The sequence below is a fragment of the Clinocottus analis genome, unplaced genomic scaffold (genome assembly GCF_023055335.1).
Source record: "Clinocottus analis isolate CAN_PGR_092001 unplaced genomic scaffold, fCliAna1.0.p SCAF_38, whole genome shotgun sequence".
NCBI classification, from domain to species: domain Eukaryota; kingdom Metazoa; phylum Chordata; class Actinopteri; order Perciformes; family Cottidae; genus Clinocottus; species Clinocottus analis.
The window spans coordinates 124827-145000 of record NW_027176131.1 but is presented as its reverse complement, the minus strand read 5'-3'; the positions used below and the strand labels follow the sequence as shown (position 1 = coordinate 145000).

At 48.6% G+C, this 20174-nt stretch overlaps 1 protein-coding gene across 2 annotated transcripts; it reads right to left on the bottom strand.

The window, feature by feature from the left end:
* Positions 1–764: 764 nt before the first annotated feature.
* LOC137799694 (fibroblast growth factor receptor substrate 2-like) lies at positions 765–19823 on the bottom strand. Of its 2 annotated transcripts, XR_011079440.1 has the most exons (15): positions 19354–19823; positions 18994–19091; positions 18744–18849; positions 16447–16524; positions 16060–16077; positions 15898–15979; positions 15130–15220; positions 14898–14974; positions 14625–14759; positions 14426–14548; positions 12749–12912; positions 12481–12616; positions 12220–12337; positions 9790–10937; positions 8037–8125 (listed from the first exon to the last, which is right to left on the bottom strand). XR_011079440.1 is itself a non-coding variant. In XM_068596489.1 (7 exons), the coding sequence occupies exons 3-7, from the start codon at positions 5222–5224 to the stop codon at positions 1003–1005; spliced, it is 1620 nt and encodes a 539-aa protein (XP_068452590.1). In that variant the 5' UTR covers positions 5225–5250; positions 8037–8125; positions 9790–10875; the 3' UTR covers positions 765–1002. The 2 variants fall into 2 exon arrangements, 1 of the variants encoding a protein (XP_068452590.1); XM_068596489.1 differs by lacking the exons at positions 12220–12337; positions 12481–12616; positions 12749–12912; ... (8 more) ...; positions 18994–19091; positions 19354–19823 and adding exons at positions 765–2079; positions 2155–2315; positions 4463–4591; positions 4824–5010; positions 5159–5250 and having other exon boundaries at positions 9790–10875.
* Positions 19824–20174: the final 351 nt, after the last annotated feature.

Sequence of the window (20174 nt, the reverse complement as noted above, 5' to 3'; positions counted from 1 at the left end):
TCTAGTGGGGTAATATAGTACTATGATCTCTCTAGTGGGGTAATATGGTACTATGATCTCTCTAGTGGGGTAATATAGTACTATGATCTCTCTAGTGGGGTAACATGGTACTATGATCTCTCTAGTGGGGTAATATAGTACTATGATCTCTCTAGTGGGGTAATATAGTACTATGATCTCTCTAGTGGGGTAATATGGTACTATGATCTCTCTAGTGGGGTAATAAAGTGTAGAGCAGCTAATACAGGAGAAATGTGATCACTTCTAGTTTCTTCACCAACCTCTCCCTATAAGCTAGTGAACAGTACCAGTCAGACCTCATCTTGTCAAACTAAAGATGTGATTGGTTGAAGTCCATGACGATCAACCACAACGTCCACTCCCTGTGTACTTTAACCTGCATAGACTTAAATGAAAGCAGCTGCAGAGTAACAGAGGAAGGAGGACGTCATGACACACAGAGTGGATTAGTGAAGAACTATTACATTATAAAGTATAACTTAGTGATTGTGTTCAGGGCTGCAGAGAAGTTATTCAGCTTTCTGATTGCAGTGAAAATGTTCCTGAAACACAAACAAATATGATAGCAGGATATTGAGACATAAAAACATATAGTGCTTGTGGACTCTTCACAGCTCCTGAACACAGAAGATAAGGAACGAGTTCCTCCAGACAATAAACCAGAGAGGAGCTTCAGCTTGAAGCCAATGAGAAGCTGATGGACAACTACAAATACAAACAGAACAGACATTTATTGTGCCAGAATCTACTGTACATATTCAAAAACATATGTGGTGTACCATGTCGTCCTTAGATACTGAATACAGCAGCATAGTGAATCTTATAAAAGGCTAAATGGAATGCTTTGCTCAGTAATACTGATTTGTACCATACAAGGAGAGGAATGCAGTCTCATGAGCGTCCACCAGGAGGCAACAGCTCCGTACCAAGGTCCCAGCGACGGGACAGGAAGTCCTCCCCGCCAGGTGGAGCGCGTGTCTGTCAGGCCGTGCTCTTGGTGGGCAGCTCCGTGCTGTTGTGCCGCGTCTTGCGCGACGTGCCGTCGTCTCGCGGCCGCGCCCGCTGCAGATTGGACATGGCGGCGGTGCGCTCGATGTCGATGAGGGCGTAGAGCTCGGTGCGGCGGGTGGGGGTGGTGGGCGGCAGCGGGGAGGTGGGAGTGCGGGGCGTGTGGGGGTTGCTGCCGTCGGAGGCGCCCTTGTTCCCCACGCCGTGGTCCATCTCCACCTCGATGTAGTTGAGGGTTTTGGGCGGCTCCGCGTGGCCCGGCGGCGCCGGCCGGCGGAAGTCGAAGTTGAAAACGCTCGGCCCGTCGGCGCGGCGGCGAGCCGTGTCGGGCCGGTGCGCGCTGAGCGGCGCCGTCACGTTCTCCGTGTTGACGTAGTTGTGCGAGGCCTCGTGGCCGGGCGACAGCGGGTGCGACAGCGGGTGCGAGTACGAGTGCTGCGGCGGGCCGTGCGGCGCGTGCTGCCCGTAGCCGTTGAGCGCCGGCGTCTTCGGGCCGGCCTCCTCCTCCGAGCTCGGCTTCCTGGCCTCCCACACCGGCGGCAGCGCCGGCAGGTTCTCGTAGTCCAGCAGGGCGGTGCGGCGCTGGGCCGAGTTGTTGACGTTCTGCAGGTCGGGGGTGAGGGGCGGCGGGCGCTGGCGGCGAGGAGCCGTGGAGGGGTTGGAGGCGGAGCCGTTGGAGAGCGGTGCCGCCGGCTCGGCCTCGGCGGGGCCCCCGGGCGGGGCCTGCGGGTGCCCGTTAGTCTCTGGAGGCTCCTCGGCCTCCTGCGCCTCCTGCTGCCTCTTCTCCTTCTCCATCAGCTGCCTCTGCACCGGCGTCGGCCCCAGTACGAAGCGCACGCTCTGGGGCTCCAGCAGCACCTGGGGCTCCGGCGGCACCTGGGGCTCCGGCTGCGGCGGCGGCTCCGGCGGCTCGGCGCGGAGCCTCGGAGGAGGCGGGGGGGTCGGAGGACTCGGAGAGCGCGGGGAGGAGGGGCTCTCCAGAGGGGTGGCGACCGCCAGAGGGCTGGGCTGCTCCTCCAGGAGCCCCGTGGTGTTCACATACGTGTGCACCTGAGAGGAGCAGCGGGGGTTAGAAGAGCATGACATCATCATCATCATCATCACGTGACATGAGGAAGAGCTCACCGCGTCCTCCGCCAGCAGCAGAGGGTGAGTGGACTCCTCCCCCACGGAGGGCAAGCGGGTGGATGCCACAGACGGGTGGCGGGTGGAGGGGTGAGACGCCTCGCCCACAGACGGGATCCGGGTCACACCGTTAGGCACCGAGGGGACCGAGTACCCGAGAGCTGAGACACACACACACACACACACACACACACACACACACACACACACACACACACACACACACACACACACACACACCAGCAGGTACACACACACACACACACCAGCAGGTACACACACACACACACACACCAGCAGGTACACACACGCACACCAGCAGGTACACACAAACACACACACACGCAGGTACACACACACACACACACACACCAGCAGGTACACACACACACCCACACACACGCAGGTACACACACACCAGCAGGTACACACACACACACACACACGCAGGTACACACACACATACACACCAGCAGGTACACACACACATACACACACGCAGGTACACACACACACACGCAGGTACACACACACACACACACACACACACACACCAGCAGGTACACATACACACACATTCATGAAATGAAATGAAAGGTATGAGCAGCAGTTAGATGATAACTTAAGCGTCGCTGCTCTGACGCGTCGCTGAACACCATCGTGTGTGTGTAGGTGTGTGTGTACCTGCGTGTGTGTGTGTGTGTACCTGCTGGTGTGTGTGTGTGTGTACCTGCTGGTGTGTGTGTGTGTACCTGCGTGTGTGTGTGTGTGTGTGTGTACCTGCTGGTGTGTGTGTGTACCTGCGTGTGTGTGTGTGTACCTGCTGGTGTGTGTGTGTGTGTGTGTACCTGCTGGTGTGTGTGTGTGTGTGTGTGTACCTGCTGGTGTGTGTGTGTGTACCTGCTGGTGTGTGTGTGTGTGTGTACCTGCTGGTGTGTGTGTGTGTGTGTGTACCTGCTGGTGTGTGTGTGTGTGTACCTGCTGGTGTGTGTGTGTGTGTGTACCTGCTGGTGTGTGTGTGTGTGTACCTGCTGGTGTGTGTGTGTGTGTACCTGCTGGTGTGTGTGTGTGTGTGTGTGTACCTGCTGGTGTGTGTGTGTGTGTGTGTGTACCTGCTGGTGTGTGTGTGTGTGTACCTGCTGGTGTGTGTGTGTGTGTACCTGCTGGTGTGTGTGTGTGTGTGTGTGTGTGTACCTGCGTGTGTGTGTGTGTACCTGCTGGTGTGTGTGTGTGTGTGTGTGTGTGTACCTGCGTGTGTGTGTGTGTACCTGCTGGTGTGTGTGTGTGTGTGTACCTGCGTCTGTGTGTGTGTACCTGCTGGTGTGTGTGTGTGTGTGTGTGTACCTGCGTGTGTGTGTGTGTGTGTGTGTACCTGCTGGTGTGTGTGTGTGTGTTTACCTGCTGGTGTGTGTGTGTACCTGCTGGTGTGTGTGTGTGTGTACCTGCTGGTGTGTGTGTGTGTGTACCTGCTGGTGTGTGTGTGTGTGTGTGTGTGTGTGTACCTGCGTGTGTGTGTGTGTGTGTACCTGCTGGTGTGTGTGTGTGTGTGTGTGTGTGTGTACCTGCGTGTGTGTGTGTGTGTGTGTGTGTGTACCTGCTGGTGTGTGTGTGTGTACCTGCTGGTGTGTGTGTGTGTGTGTGTACCTGCTGGTGTGTGTGTGTGTGTGTGTGTGTACCTGCGTGTGTGTGTGTGTACCTGCTGGTGTGTGTGTGTGTGTGTACCTGCGTGTGTGTGTGTGTGTACCTGCTGGTGTGTGTGTGTGTGTGTGTACCTGCTGGTGTGTGTGTGTGTGTGTACCTGCTGGTGTGTGTGTGTGTGTGTGTGTACCTGTGTGTGTGTGTGTGTACCTGCTGGTGTGTGTGTGTGTGTGTGTGTGTGTACCTGCATGTGTGTGTGTGTACCTGCGTGTGTGTGTGTGTACCTGCTGGTGTGTGTGTGTGTGTGTGTGTGTGTGTACCTGCTGGTGTGTGTGTGTGTGTGTGTGTGTGTGTACCTGCGTGTGTGTGTGTGTACCTGCTGGTGTGTGTGTGTGTGTGTGTACCTGCGTGTGTGTGTGTGTACCTGCGTGTGTGTGTGTGTACCTGCTGGTGTGTGTGTGTGTACCTGCGTGTGTGTGTGTGTACCTGCGTGTGTGTGTGTGTACCTGCGTGTGTGTGTGTGTACCTGCGTGTGTGTGTGTGTACCTGCTGGTGTGTGTGTGTGTGTGTGTGTGTGTACCTGCGTGTGTGTGTGTGTACCTGCTGGTGTGTGTGTGTGTGTGTGTACCTGCGTGTGTGTGTGTGTGTACCTGCGTGTGTGTGTGTGTACCTGCTGGTGTGTGTGTGCTCCCCTGTGGCTCCACTGCCTCCTCCACCACACTGATGCTGTGGTTGTGCATCACCTCCTGCAGCATGTTGAAGATCTCTTCTGCTCGACAGCACTTGAAGGCAAAGATCCCTGAAGGGAATTATCATTATTATTATTATTATTATTATTAATTACTTTATTGATCCACTGAGGGATACTCAGGAAGAGAAAAGACACACACTCATTGTGTTCATGTCGTTACAGAAAACGACTAGGACACACATACACACACACACACACACACACACACACACACACACTTACACACTCTCACACTCATACATTCTCATGCACACACACACGCACGCACGCAAACACACACCTTGGCCCGTCTGGCAGCGCCGGCCGCTCTCGAAGGAGAACAGGTTGGAGTCGTAACCATAGCGCCGTAAGCACAGGTAAGGCCACCTGACGTCGTCACGGCGATGGGTGTGGAGGACGAGCTCGGCATCGGTCAACTCCATCACACCTGAGCCCAGCTCGTTGCCATCGTCGTCCACGTTGATCACCTGGAGACAACAACCAGGCAGTCAGACCGAGGTCCAAACCCCTGCAGAGCTGCAGGTGGAGCTGCAGGTGGAGCTGCAGGTGGAGCTGCAGGTGGAGCTGCAGGTGGAGCTGCAGGTGGAGCTGACTGACTGATGGAGACAAACTCACCTTGAATTTACTTTGATGATTATCTGGAACTGAGTCTTTCTGTGGACAGCTTAAGCAGCTACCCATGGCTTCTTCAGAGCACCATCTGATGTCTGAGGACAGTTAGAGGACATAATAATAATAATAATAATAATAATAATAATAATAATAATAATAATAATAATGCACACACAGCACTAGATGGGCACAGTACTAGAGAGACACACAGCGCTAGAGAGACACACAGTGCTAGAGAGACACACAGCGCTAGAGAGACACACAGCGCTAGAGGGACACACAGCGCTAGAGGGACACACAGCGCTAGAGAGACACACAGCGCTAGAGGGACACACAGCGCTAGAGGGACACACAGCGCTAGAGGGACACACAGCGCTAGAGGGACACACAGCGCTAGAGGGACACACAGTGCTAGAGGGACACACAGTGCTAGAGGGACACACAGCGCTAGAGGGACACACAGCGCTAGAGGGACACACAGCGCTAGAGAGACACACAGTGCTAGAGAGACACACAGCGCTAGAGGGACACACAGTGCAAGAGTGACACTAGGACCTGCTAGAGGGACACAGTGCTAGAGGGACACACAGTGCTAGAGGGGCACAGAGCGCTAGAGGGACACACAGCGCTAGAGGGACACACAGCGCGAGAGGGACACAGCGCTAGAGGGGCAAACAGTGCTAGAGGGGCACAGAGCGCTAGAGGGGCACAGAGCGCTAGAGGGACACACAGCACTAGAGGGACACACAGCGCTAGAGGGACACACAGCGCTAGAGGGACACTAGGACCTGCTAGAGGGGCACACAGCGCTAGAGGTGCACACAGTGCTAGAGGGACACTAGGACCTGCTATAGGGGCACACAGCGCTAGAGGGGCACACAGCGCTAGAGGGACACAGAGCTAGAGGGACACACAGCGCTAGAGGGGCACACAGCGCTAGAGGGACACACAGCGCTAGAGGGGCACAGTGCTAGAGGGACACTAGGACCTGCGAGAGGGACAGACAGCGCTAGAGGGACACAGTGCTAGAGAGGCACACAGCGCTAGAGGGACACTAAGACCTGCTAGAGGGACATAGTGCTAGAGAAACAAACAGTGCTAGAGAGGCACACAGCGCTAGAGGGACATAGTGCTAGAGGGACACAGTGCTAGCGGGGCACACTGCGCTAGAGGGACACAGCGCTAGAGGGGCACACTGCGCTAGAGGGACACACAGCGCGAGAGGGACACAGCGCTAGAGGGGCAAACAGTGCTAGAGGGGCACAGAGCGCTAGAGGGACACTAGGACCTGCTAGAGGGGCACACAGCGCTAGAGGGGCACACAGTGCTAGAGGGACACTAGGACCTGCTATAGGGGCACACAGCGCTAGAGGGGCACACAGCGCTAGAGGGGCACACAGCGCTAGAGGGGCACACAGCGCTAGAGGGACACAGAGCGCTAGAGGGGCACACAGCGCTAGAGGGACACACAGCGCTAGAGGGGCACACAGCGCTAGAGACACACAGCACTAGAGGGACACTAGGACCTGCTATAGGGGCACACAGCGCTAGAGGGACACAGAGCTAGAGGGACACACAGCACTAGAGGCACACAGCACTAGAGGCACACACAGCACTAGAGGCACACACAGCACTAGATGGGCACAGTACTAGCGGGACACACAGCGCTAGAGGGACACAGCGCTAGAGGGACACACAGCGCTAGAGGGACACACAGCGCTTGAGGGACACACAGAGCTAGAGAGACACACAGTGCTAGAGAGACACACAGCGCTAGAGGGACACACAGTGCAAGAGTGACACTAGGACCTGCTAGAGGGACACAGTGCTAGAGGGACACAATGCTAGAGGGACACTAGGACCTGCTAGAGAGGCACACAGCGCTAGAGGGGCACACAGTGCTAGAGTGACACTAGGACCTGCTAGAGGGACACAGTGCTAGAGGGACACAATGCTAGAGGGACACTAGGACCTGCTAGAGAGACACACAGCGCTAGAGGGACACACAGCGCTAGAGTGACACTAGGACCTGCTAGAGTGACACTAGGACCTGCTAGAGGGACACAGTGCGAGAGGGACACACAGTGCTAGAGAGACACACAGTGCTAGAGAGACACACAGCGCTAGAGGGACACACAGCGCTAGTGACACTAGGACCTGCTAGAGTGACACTAGGATCTGCTAGAGGGACACAGTGCGAGAGGGACACACAGTGCTAGAGAGACACACAGTGCTAGAGAGACACACAGCGCTAGAGGGACACACAGTGCAAGAGTGACACTAGGACCTGCTAGAGGGACACAGTGCTAGAGGGACACAATGCTAGAGGGACACTAGGACCTGCTAGAGAGGCACACAGCGCTAGAGGGACACACAGCGCTAGAGGGACACACAGTGCTAGAGTGACACTAGGACCTGCTAGAGGGACACACAGTGCTAGAGGGACACAGCGCAAATGGGACGAAGCGCTAGAGGACACACGGCGCTAGAGGGGCACAGTGCTAGAAGGACACACAGCGCTAGAGGGACACAGTGCTAGAGGGACACACAGTGCTCGAGTGACACTAGGACCTGCTAGAGGGACACAGTGCTAGAGGGACACTAGGACCTGCGAGAGGGACAGACAGCGCTAGAGGGACACAGTGCTAGAGAGGCACACAGCGCTAGAGGGACACTAAGACCTGCTAGAGGGACATAGTGCTAGAGAAACAAACAGTGCTAGAGAGGCACACAGCGCTAGAGGGACACAGTGCTAGCGGGGCACACTGCGCTAGAGGGACACAGCGCTAGAGGGGCACACTGCGCTAGAGGGGCACACTGCGCTAGAGGGGCACACACTACTTGAGGGACAGCAGCAGGACCCGATCCCGGAGGAACTTACCTAGATCCGGCCTCTAGTAGCCCTGGTTCCATCCTCTCAGCCCGAGGGCCTCTCATGCTGCACTGGCTTTGTGAACATGAACCGCAGCTCTGCAGACAACCAGGGAGGACAGTCAGGGTGAGCCACAGGGAGGACAGTCAGGGTGAGCCACAGGGAGGACAGTCAGGGTGAGCCACAGGGAGGACAGTCAGAGTGAGCCACAGGGAGGACAGTCGGGGTGAGCCACAGGGAGGACAGTCAGGGTGAGTCACAGGGAGAACAGTCAGGCTGAGCAGCAGGGAGGACAGTCAGGCTGAGCAGCAGGGAGGACAGTTAGGCTGAGCAGCAGGGAGGACAGTCAGGGTGAGCAGCAGGGAAGACGGTCAGGGTGAGCAGCAGGGAAGACGGTCAGGGTGAGCAGCAGGGAGGACAGTCAGGCTGAGCAGCAGGAAGGATAGTCAGGGTGAGCTTTCACGTCAGGCTCAAGTCTGCAAGTCGCCAACAATGTCTGTTGGTGAGGCTATGGAAGCGCACATACATACATCTCTTCAAAGTAAAAGCAGTGTTGTTGTATTTGCGTTCATGGCGTGCATCTTATTTATTTATTCTTCATGTTTGATTGATTTTACTGGACTGGGAGAGCCATAAGACGCCAGGTCTGAACTATGTCGTCTAAGATTTAAAGTGCAGCACCTGTGTGGCAGTGATAAGCCCCGCCCACTGCATAACAACAACATGCAGTTCACATGATCAAATAACTAACACTTTAAAGGATTGAGAAGCCTTAGTGTGTGTGTGTGTGTGTGTGTGTGTGTGTGTGTGTGTGTGTGTGTGTGCAAGTTAACGGGTTAACTTCTCAATCCTTTAACAGCGTTAATTATTTGATCATGCATTAACTGCATGTGTTTTGTATAATAAATAGTAGTAGTATTATTAGCAAGGTAATAAAGGATATGTTTATCAGCAGGGTATAAGGGTATATTATTTTTATTGGTTTTTGGTATTAAAAGGGTAAAACATATCTATATAATAGGGAATTAAAGGGTAAAAAGGGAATTAAAAACGTATTCAAGTGTAATAAAGGGCATTAAAGAATAATAATGAATATTAAAGGGTGATAAAGCATATTCATAGAGTAATAAGGGATATTAAAAAGGGTATTTAGAGGGTACTAAGGGGTATTAGAGCTAGAGGTTAATACATAGTATTAAAGGGTAATACGGGATAGTAAAGGGCATTAAAGGATATTAGAGGACACTAAAGGCTATTGCAGTGTAATAGATGGGTGTAAAAGGCTGCTATATGGATATACAAGGGGAATATATGGATAATAAATGGGTGTTCGGGGATACCAAAGGCTATTAAAGAATATTAAAACGGTATTAGAGGATACTAAAGGATTTTAAATGGTATTATAGGAGAATCAAAAGACACTAAAGGGTATTAAAAGAGAATAAATGGGTATTAAATAAGAATAAAAGGGTATTAAATGAGAATAAAAGGGTACTAAATGATAATAAAAGGGTACTAAATTGTATTAAATTAGATTAAATGGCACTAAAGGGTATTAAAAGGAGAATAAAAGGGTACTAAAGGGTATTACAATGATAATAGAGGATATTAAAGCGTACTTCAGGGTACTTCAGGGTAACAGCAGCTAGCTAGCGAAAAGCTAAACGACACAGATTGCAGCTAGGTAGCATTAGTTAGCTCGCAGGCTAACAGCCCGTCTCTCGGGTCTGGTCAGGGTGAGACGCCGTCACACAGTACTCACACAGGCCGGGTGTCGGGCTGCCTCCTCGCCCGGACCAGCACTCAGCTAGCGTTAGCTGCTACTCCCGCAGCGCCTCCATCTTTCCTCTAGCGCCAAAACAACAATCACAAGTTGTCCCGGAGGCTCTAGCGGCTCAGATGGACCCGGGTCCAGAGCTGCACCCCCATGGGTCGTCCTGCTGGGTCTCTGTGGAGGGTCGGTTCCGTGCTGGCGTACCGAGGTTTCGCTAAAAGCCCGTTTTACTCCGCTTTACGGGGGTTAGCTTCACTCCGCCGTGAAATCACTGCAACGAAACTTCCGAGAGTTCACTCCAATGTGGCGGAGACCTGCCGCTGTGCGCATGCGCGGCCGTGCGGTTCGGGACGGTCGGGGCCTCTCCCAGCAAAGACATGACGAGTGACGTCACTGGAAATACACATAACTGCTCTTTCATTACGCGTCAGTGCTAGTACTAGCACTAGTACCACACAGAGTAGTAGTGAGTTCAAGTAACGATGCTTACCATCAGGTACCTCTGAGATGTAGTAGTAAAAGTACATGTACCTCTGAGATGTAGTAGTATAAGTGCACTTATGAGATGTAGTAGTAAAAGTACATGTACCTCTGAGTTGTAGTAGTAAAAGTGCATGTACCTCTGAGATGTAGTAAAAGTACATGTACCACTGAGATATAATACAGTAAAAAGTACAATGTTACTGGGAGAGAAATATAGTCAGGTACAAGTACTTTGATGTTGTGATGGAAGAATACTCAGAGAAATACTTCTTCTGTGGTGTTTAATGAAGTCCTTTCAAAATGAAGTACATGAATCCAAAGTGAGTCCAGTTATTATTATGGGATGCTAGTAAATAGAGAGATATGTAAAGCTAGTACACAATGTGTAGTAATATATTAATAAACACTTTATATACATATATTATGGGATGTTAGTGAATACAGAGATAGATATGTAAAACTAGTACACAATGTGTAGTAATATATTAATAAACACTTCAACAGAAACATCATCAATCAATTATTGATCATAAACCAGATGAAGCTGCAGTTTGTTTTCACAGAACCGTGAAGGAGCTACACTCCTCCTCCTCCTCCAGTATTCGACATATTGATCAGTAGTCAATAGAATCTTTAACGTCTCCACAGGGTCTCTGTGAAAAAAGATGAATATATTTAGATGAAAAGATTGCTACATAAACGTTTACACATCAGTTATTTTAACTCTTTTTCTAACCCCCCAAAACTCTTTTCTATCTTCTCCAACTCACAGTCTGGATGCAAGGCCTCAACAGAGACTGCCCTCCTTGCTGTCTGTAAGCAGCTCCACACTGCTAGAGCAGCCTCACTCAGCTCTGTCCTTATCCTTTTCTCCGCTGTCCTTATCCTCATCTCCTCTGTCCTTATCCTTCTCTCCTCTATCCTTATCCTTCTAGACCTTTCAGCTGCCTTTGACACAGTGAACCACCAGATCCTCAGGTCCTCCCTCCTTGGTATCTTAGGCTCTGCTCTATCTCTTCTCATCCTGGGTCCTCTTGTCTTCTCTTTGTACACTAAATCTCTCTCTGTCTCTCTCTCTCTCTCTCTCTCTCTCTCTCTCTCTCTCTCTCTCTCTCTCTCTCTCTCTCTCTCGCTGTCTCTCTCTCTCTCTGTGTCTCTCTCTCTCTCTCTCTCTCTCTCTCTCTCTCTCTTTCTCTCTCTCTCTCTCTCTGTCTCTCTCTCTCTCTCTCTCTCTCTCTCGCTCTCTCTCTCTCTCTCTCTGTCTCTCTCTCTCTCTCTCTCTCTGTCTCTCTCTCTCTCTCTCTCTCCTCTCTCTCTCTCTCTCTCTCTCTCTCTGTCTCTGTCTCTCTCTCTCTCTCTCTCTCTCTCTCTCTCTCTCTCTCGCTCGCTCTCTCTCTCTCTGTCATTTGCTCACATGGCTTCTTCTACCATCGCTATGCTGATGACACCCAACTGATCCTCTTGTTCCCCGATCAGAACCACAGGTAGCAGCAGGAATCTCTGCTATCTGACTGACAACTTTCTTAAAAGGATGTCACACAGCACCTGAACATTAACCCTGACAAGACTGAACTACTTCTCCTTCCAGTAAAAAGCTCTCCCACCCACAACCTCACTATGACCTCACTATGACCTTTAACAACTCAATGTTGGTCACAACTGAAGGTCCATGCTACACAACATCCTGTAGGTCCGTGCTACACAACATCCTGTAGGTCCGTGCTACACAACATCCTGTAGGTCCATGCTGCACAACATCCTGTAGGTCCGTGCTACACAACATCCTGTAGGTCCGTGCTACACAACATCCTGTAGGTCCGTGCTACACAACATCCTGTAGGTCCGTGCTACACAACATCCTGTAGGTCCATGCTGCACAACATCCTGTAGGTACTTGCGTACCGTGCTGCGATCAATAACAAGTAGTTTCATTACCTCTTTGGGAGTTGTTCACATTCCCGTAGACGGGGTAGAGGAGGTTCTCCTGCTCACTTTGGAGTTTTCTGGCTTTAAGAACGTCACAAACACACTGATGGAGGTATGAATACTGACACTGAGGAAGGGTAGAGGAGAAACTACATCACATTAATATGATAATAATAATGTAACTGGACATACAACAATATAACATAATATTATATAATATAAGATAACATAATAATACAATATATGATAATATAATACATTTAATCCCACCTCTGTCTGCACCATGTGTGACCGGTGGAGTCGCAGGTCAAACACTGAGCCGTAGATATCCAGCGTGTCCTTGGAGTCCAGCTGCTGCAGAACCCGGTCCAGAACGATGAAGGTCCCGGTGCGGCCCACTCCGGCACTGACACACAGAGGAAGGGTCACAGATGGTTCAGGGATCTAAATGTCTGAATGAGTTGACCTTCTAAGCTCTGTTGTTATTCATGAACAGATGAGGACAGCAGTGTGAAGGTGGACAGTCTTGGTTCTGTACCTGCAGTGGACCACGGTGGGTCCAGATCCAGGACTTCTGTTGATGTAGTCCCGCACGGTCCGGACAAACTGGATGAGGGACTGTGTGGTCTCTGGGACGCCGTGGTCCGGCCACACGGTGTAGTGGAACTGACGGACCAGCCGAGTGAGGCTCAGCTGCTCCTCCTGACACCGAGCAAATAATACATAATAGCTAGTAATAAACGTTAGCTAATAATACACATTACCTAATAATACACATTACCCAGTAATAAACATTAGCTAATGATAAACAATAGCTAGTCATAAACATTAGCTAGTCATAAACATTAGCTAATAATACACAATACCTTGGAATAAACTTTCGCTAACAATACACATTACCTAGTAATAAACATTAGCTAATAATAAACAATATCTGAATAATAAACATTAGCTAGTAATAAACATTAGCTAGTAATAAACATTAGCTAGTAATAAACATTAGCTAATAATAAACATTAGCTAATAATAAACATTAGCTAGTCATAAACATTAGCTAATCATAAACATTAGCTAGTAATAAACATTAGCTAATCATAAACATTAGCTAGTAATAAACATTAGCTAGTCATAAACATTAGCTAGTAATAAACATTAGCTAGTCATAAATATTAGCTAGTAATAAACATTAGCTAGTCATAAATATTAGCTAGTAATAAACATTAGCTAGTAATAAACATTAGCTAGTCATAAACATTAGTTAGTAATAAACATTAGCTAGTCATAAACATTAGCTAGTAATAAACATTAGCTAGTCATAAACATTAGCTAGTAATAAACATTAGCTAATAATAAACATTGGCTAGTAATAAACATTAGCTAGTCATAAACATTAGCTAGTAATAAACATTAGCTAATAATAAACATTGGCTAGTAATAAACATTAGCTAGTCATAAACATTAGCTAGTAATAAACATTAGCTAGTCATAAACATTAGCTAGTAATAAACATTAGCTAATAATAAACATTGGCTAGTAATAAACATTAGCTAGTCATAAACATTAGCTAGTCATAAACATTAGCTAGTCATAAACATTAGCTAGTAATAAACATTAGCTAGTCATAAACATTAGCTAGTAATAAACATTAGCTAGTCATAAACATTAGCTAGTAATAAACATTAGCTAGTCATAAACATTAGCTAGTAATAAACATTAGCTAATAATAAACATTGGCTAGTAATAAACATTAGCTAGTCATAAACATTAGCTAGTAATAAACATTAGCTAGTCATAAACATTAGCTAGTAATAAACATTAGCTAATAATAAACATTGGCTAGTAATAAACATTAGCTAGTAATAAACATTAGCTAGTAATAAACATTAGCTAGTCATAAACATTAGCTAGTAATAAACATTAGCTAATAATAAACATTGGCTAGTAATAAACATTAGCTAGTCATAAACATTAGCTAGTAATAAACATTAGCTAGTCATAAACATTGGCTAGTAATAAACATTAGCTAGTCATAAACATTAGCTAGTAATAAACATTAGCTAGTCATAAACATTAGCTAGTAATAAACATTAGCTAATAATAAACATTGGCTAGTAATAAACATTAGCTAGTCATAAACATTAGCTAGTAATAAACATTAGCTAATAATAAACATTGGCTAGTAATAAACATCCGCTGGCTGCTGTAAGTCACATACACTGCAGATGGTGAACTCCCGTATGGTCCACTCAGGGAGGACGGACTCTGACATCATCCTGACGACCAGGTCTCCGTAGTACAGAGGGTCCTGGTCAAAGGGCCAGTAGTGGTCACACTTCACCTGGAAACAGGTGAGAGAGGGAAGAGGCTGAGTGCTGCTGAAGCTGCACACAGAACAACAGTGACGTTATACTCACCCTGCCTTTCTCTACACACTGAGTGACCATCACCATGTTGTGGACATTCTGCTCCCAAGCCATCTTCCAGAAATCATCTTTGGTTCCCGGCAGAGGTCCTTGTGTGGCGATGTATTCCCGCCGGAAGTTATTCCCCTGAAATATGCAGGGAGTTTAAAACACTGACTGAAATTTGCAGGAGGAAGTATAAAGCTCCACCATAGATTTAAATACCATCAGTACAGAGAACAGTTTGGTTAATCAATAAATGAATCAATATCATCAACATCTTACAGGCATGTAGCTGGCGTTGATGTAGTCGGAGCACGGATCATCATCCACGTAAGAAAGCTTCACCCTCGTGGAGTCATCTGGAACAGAAACGGAAGCATAAGGAGTCTTCTTCTCTGTTCTCTTCTTCTTAATGTGTGTGTGTGTATATATATATATATATATATATATATATATATATATATATATATATATATATATATATATATATATATATATATTAGTTGTTACTCACAGGGCAGGATGTTGTTGTACCGGTTCTTGCCGCGGTTCTCCGGCAGCAGAGCCGAGTCCAGCGGCTGATTACGACCGACGTCCTTCAGATCCTGAAGAAAACAACAGCGAACTGAGTCACCATGAAGTCAGAGCTTCTTTAACAAGAAAGTAGAAGTACATCACATTTAAATGTATATCATTGAGCAAAACATACATCTGGATTAAGCTGATTATTCTTTTAATATAATGATATTAAATAAACTCAAAATCCCAACTGATCAACTGTCTACCAGAAACCTCCTTATGTTGCTCTGTCTGCTCCATCTCTATACGATGAGCATGGTTATGTTGCTCTGTCTGCTCCATCTCTATACGATGAGCATGGTTATGTTGCTCTGTCTGCTCCATCTCTATACGATGAGCATGGTTATGTTGCTCTGTCTGCTCCATCTCTATACGATGAGCATGGTTATGTTGCTCTGTCTGCTCCATCTCTATACGATGAGCATGGTTATGTTGCTCTGTCTGCTCCATCTCTATACGATGAGCATGGTTATGTTGCTCTGTCTGCTCCATCTCTATACGATGAGCATGGTTATGTTGCTCTGTCTGCTCCATCTGTGACTGATGAGCTTCTTTTTCAGGGACTTCCTCCTCCAATATGAACTGACTTTGGATCAGGTAATGTGTTGGATGTGATGGATAAGTGGGAGGAGTTCAATCTGTGTCTGTCTTTAAAATCTCTAACATTTGTAGTGACTCGTGTTTTCTTTGAGTTGCTGGTCACCTCGTACTCGTCTGACAGCAGGTAGTTGGAGTCGGCCTGCAGCTTGTTGTAGTGACTCTGGAAGTTCAAGATCTTGATGGGACTGAAATACAAATCAATGTTTCAGAAAGAAAACAAACTGTTGAAACTAAGTGTTGAAGGGAAGAAGTCTGAATTCCTCACCTCGAGACTCGACGGTTTCTACGGAATTAAAGGATAATTTATTACGATAAGTATGCAGTACAATCAACAGTGTACTGCAGTAGTATTCCTGGTGTCAGTATGCAGTACAATCAACAGTGTACTGCAGTAGTATTCCTGGTGTCAGTATGCAGTACAATCAACAGTGTACGCAGTAGTATTCCTGGTGTCAGTATGCAGTACAATCAACAGTGTACTGCAGTAGTATTCCTGGTGTCAGTATGCAGTACAATCAACAGTGTACTGCAGTAGTATTCCTAGTGTCAGTATGCAGTATAATCAGTGCAGTGCACTGCAGTGTGTGGTGCAGGAGTGTCCTGAGTGTAATCACTGCAGTACAGGATGTAGTATTAAACGCAGTACTTTTACCCTCTTACTCCCAGGTGGAACCCTGATGACGGCATCTCTCTCCTCACATTCATCCTGACGGACGACCTCTCCTGAACTCTGAAACACAGCGTTACTGTCGTTAGTGTTACTGAAGAGGTGTTGTGTTCCAGTCCCTATAGTGAGGAGGTGTTGTGTTCCAGTCCCTCTAGTGAGGAGGTGTTGTGTTCCAGCCTCTCCAGTGAGGAGGTGTTGTGTTCCAGTCCCCCTAGTGAGGAGGTGTTGTGTTCCAGCCCCTCTAGTGAGGAGGTGTTGTGTTCCAGCCCCTCTAGTGAGGAGGTGTTGTGTTCCAGCCCCTCTAGTGAGGAGGTGTTGTGTTCCAGCCTCTCCAGTGAGGAGGTGTTGTGTTCCAGTCCCCCTAGTGAGGAGGTGTTGTGTTCCAGCCCCTCTAGTGAGGAGGTGTTGTGTTCCAGCCCCTCTAGTGAGGAGGTGTTGTGTTCCAGTCCCTATAGTGAGGAGGTGTTGTGTTCCAGTCCCCCTAGTGAGGAGGTGTTGTGTTCCAGCCCCTCTAGTGAGGAGGTGTTGTGTTCCAGTCCCTATAGTGAGGAGATGTTGTGTTCCAGTCCCTCTAGTGAGGAGGTGTTGTGTTCCAGCCTCTCCAGTGAGGAGGTGTTGTGTTCCAGTCCCTCTAGTGAGGAGGTGTTGTGTTCCAGTCCCTATAGTGAGGAGGTGTTGTGTTCCAGCCCCTCTAGTGAGGAGGTGTTGTGTTCCAGCCTCTCCAGTGAGGAGGTGTTGTGTTCCAGTCCCCCTAGTGAGGAGGTGTTGTGTTCCAGCCCCTCTAGTGAGGAGGTGTTGTGTTCCAGTCCCCCTAGTGAGGAGGTGTTGTGTTCCAGTCCCTATAGTGAGGAGGTGTTGTGTTCCAGTCCCTCTAGTGAGGAGGTGTTGTGTTCCAGCCTCTCCAGTGAGGAGGTGTTGTGTTCCAGTCCCCCTAGTGAGGAGGTGTTGTGTTCCAGTCCCTATAGTGAGGAGGTGTTGTGTTCCAGTCCCTCTAGTGAGGAGGTGTTGTGTTCCAGCCTCTCCAGTGAGGAGGTGTTGTGTTCCAGCCCCTCTAGTGAGGAGGTGTTGTGTTCCAGTCCCTATAGTGAGGAGGTGTTGTGTTCCAGCCCCTCTAGTGAGGAGGTGTTGTGTTCCAGCCTCTCCAGTGAGGAGGTGTTGTGTTCCAGTCCCCCTAGTGAGGAGGTGTTGTGTTCCAGCCCCTCTAGTGAGGAGGTGTTGTGTTCCAGTCCCTCTAGTGAGGAGGTGTTGTGTTCCAGTCCCTATAGTGAGGAGGTGTTGTGTTCCAGCCCCTCTAGTGAGGAGGTGTTGTGTTCCAGCCTCTCCAGTGAGGAGGTGTTGTGTTCCAGTCCCCCTAGTGAGGAGGTGTTGTGTTCCAGCCCCTCTAGTGAGGAGGTGTTGTGTTCCAGCCCCTCTAGTGAGGACGTGTTGTGTTCCAGTCCCTATAGTGAGGAGGTGTTGCGTTCCAGCCCCTCTAGTTAGAAGGTGTTGCGTTCCAGCCCCTCTAGTGAGGAGGTGTTGTGTTCCAGTCCCTATAGTGAGGAGGTGTTGTGTTCCAGTCCCTATAGTGAGGAAGTGTTGTGTTCCAGCCCCTCTAGTGAGGAGGTGTTGTGTTCCAGCCCCTCTGGTGAGGAGGCGTTGTGTTCCAGTCCCTATAGTGAGGAGGTGTTGTGTTCCAGCCCCTCTAGTGAGGAGGTGTTGTGTTCCAGCCCCTCTAGTGAGGAGATGTTGTGTTCCAGTCCCTCTAGTGAGGAGATGTTGTGTTCCAGTCCCTCTAGTGAGGAGGTGTTGTGTTCCAGTCCCTCTAGTGAGGAGGTGTTGTGTTCCAGTCCCTCTAGTGAGGAGGTGTTGTGTTCCAGTCCCTCTAGTGAGGAGGTGTTGTGTTCCAGTCCCTCTAGTGAGGAGGTGTTGTGTTCCAGTCCCTCTAGTGAGGAGGTGGTGTGTTCCAGTCCCTCTAGTGAGGAGGTGGTGTGTTCCAGTCCCTCTAGTGAGGAGGTGTTGTGTTCCAGCCCCTCTAGTGAGGAGGTGTTGTGTTCCAGCCCCTCTAGTGAGGAGGTGTTGTGTTCCAGCCCCTCTAGTGAGGAGGTGTTGTGTTCCAGCCCCTCTAGTGAGGAGGTGTTGTGTTCCAGTCCCTCTAGAGAGTAGCACAGCCCTGACAGGAGTCATAACTGTTAGCGAGGAGGTGAGAAGAGATTTTTTTTTTGAGATTTCTTAATGAAAACCAACTACAACATGGCGTCATGGGAGGCGGGTTGTTGGTTCAGCTCCAGGTTTTTTTAACTCACTCTTTGCGAGCCGTTCGTCTCCAGAGCAGCAGAGCGGCGACGCCCACCATCATGACGACGAGGAACATGGCGGCACCTACGCCCTCCATCACGCCGCTCAGAGGCTCTGAGGGAGCACACAAGGACAGTTCACTCACGTGCTCCTACACTTTCCTCCAGCTATACATAACAATACAAAAGAATTCATAACAATACATAATAATTCATAACAATTCAAAACAATTCATGTGTTCATGTGGATTCCTCTTACCGGCCACGGTGACCACCGGCGGCGACAGGAACGTGTCGCTGAACAGAGAGTCGTTCTTGTCTTCATCGAACAGCTGAGTGAACGCTCGGACACTGAGCCTGCAGACGCAGCACAGGGCATACGAACCCGCGTTCATGAATACTCACTCAATGCACATAAACGTTATGAGTTCAGAAGAAGTTTGCTTCTCTTCAAATGAATAAACGCCACAAAATCAAAACTTTTTTTTCTCCGAAAGACTGACGATAAAACGTTGAGAATAAAGCGTTCTGAGTCATTTACACAAGCTATGGTTTATAAAGATACAAGGAATGACTGTTACTATAATAATAATGATGTCATTGTTCTGCCGAGCAGTACCTGTAGGAGGTTTTGGCTTTTAGCGGCCCGTCACAGAACAGGTTCAGGTCTCTCCTGGTCTCGGGGTCCCGGTCACAGGGGCCCCCCAGCGAGGCCTCGCCCGACCCCAGACTGAGCTCAAAGCCCTGGGCGCCGCCGTCGGGGCCCTCGGAGCAGCGGCTGGGGAAGAAAGCCGTCTGGTAGGACGTCACCGAGCCGTTGGACCGGTAGTCCAGGTAGGAGGGCAGAGGGTGCTGCTGGTCCGGCTGCTCCGGGCCCGCCCCTTCACACGGACAGGTACCAGTACAGGTACGAGTACAGGTACGAGTACACACATGTAAGTTACAAGGTACAAGTACGAGTACAGGTAGAAGTACACACATGTGTAAGTTACATGGTACAAGTACGAGTACAGGTAGAAGTACACACATGTGTAAGTTACAAGGTACAAGTACGAGTACAGGTACCTTGGGACTCTGTTACCACCACGCATACACATATACAAATACATACATATACACATATACAAATACATACATATACACATATACAAATACATACATATACACATATACAAATACATACATATACACATATACAAATACATACATATACACATATACAAATACATACATATATACATATACAAATACATACATATATACATATACAAATACATACATATACACATATACAAATACATACATATATACATATACAAATACATACATATATATATATATACTAATACACATATGAATCAGCCTTCTCTGCTTACACAATCACAAAGTTATAGATATTTTATAATTTTATTGTTTTTCACAAATAAATTTTATGTCATA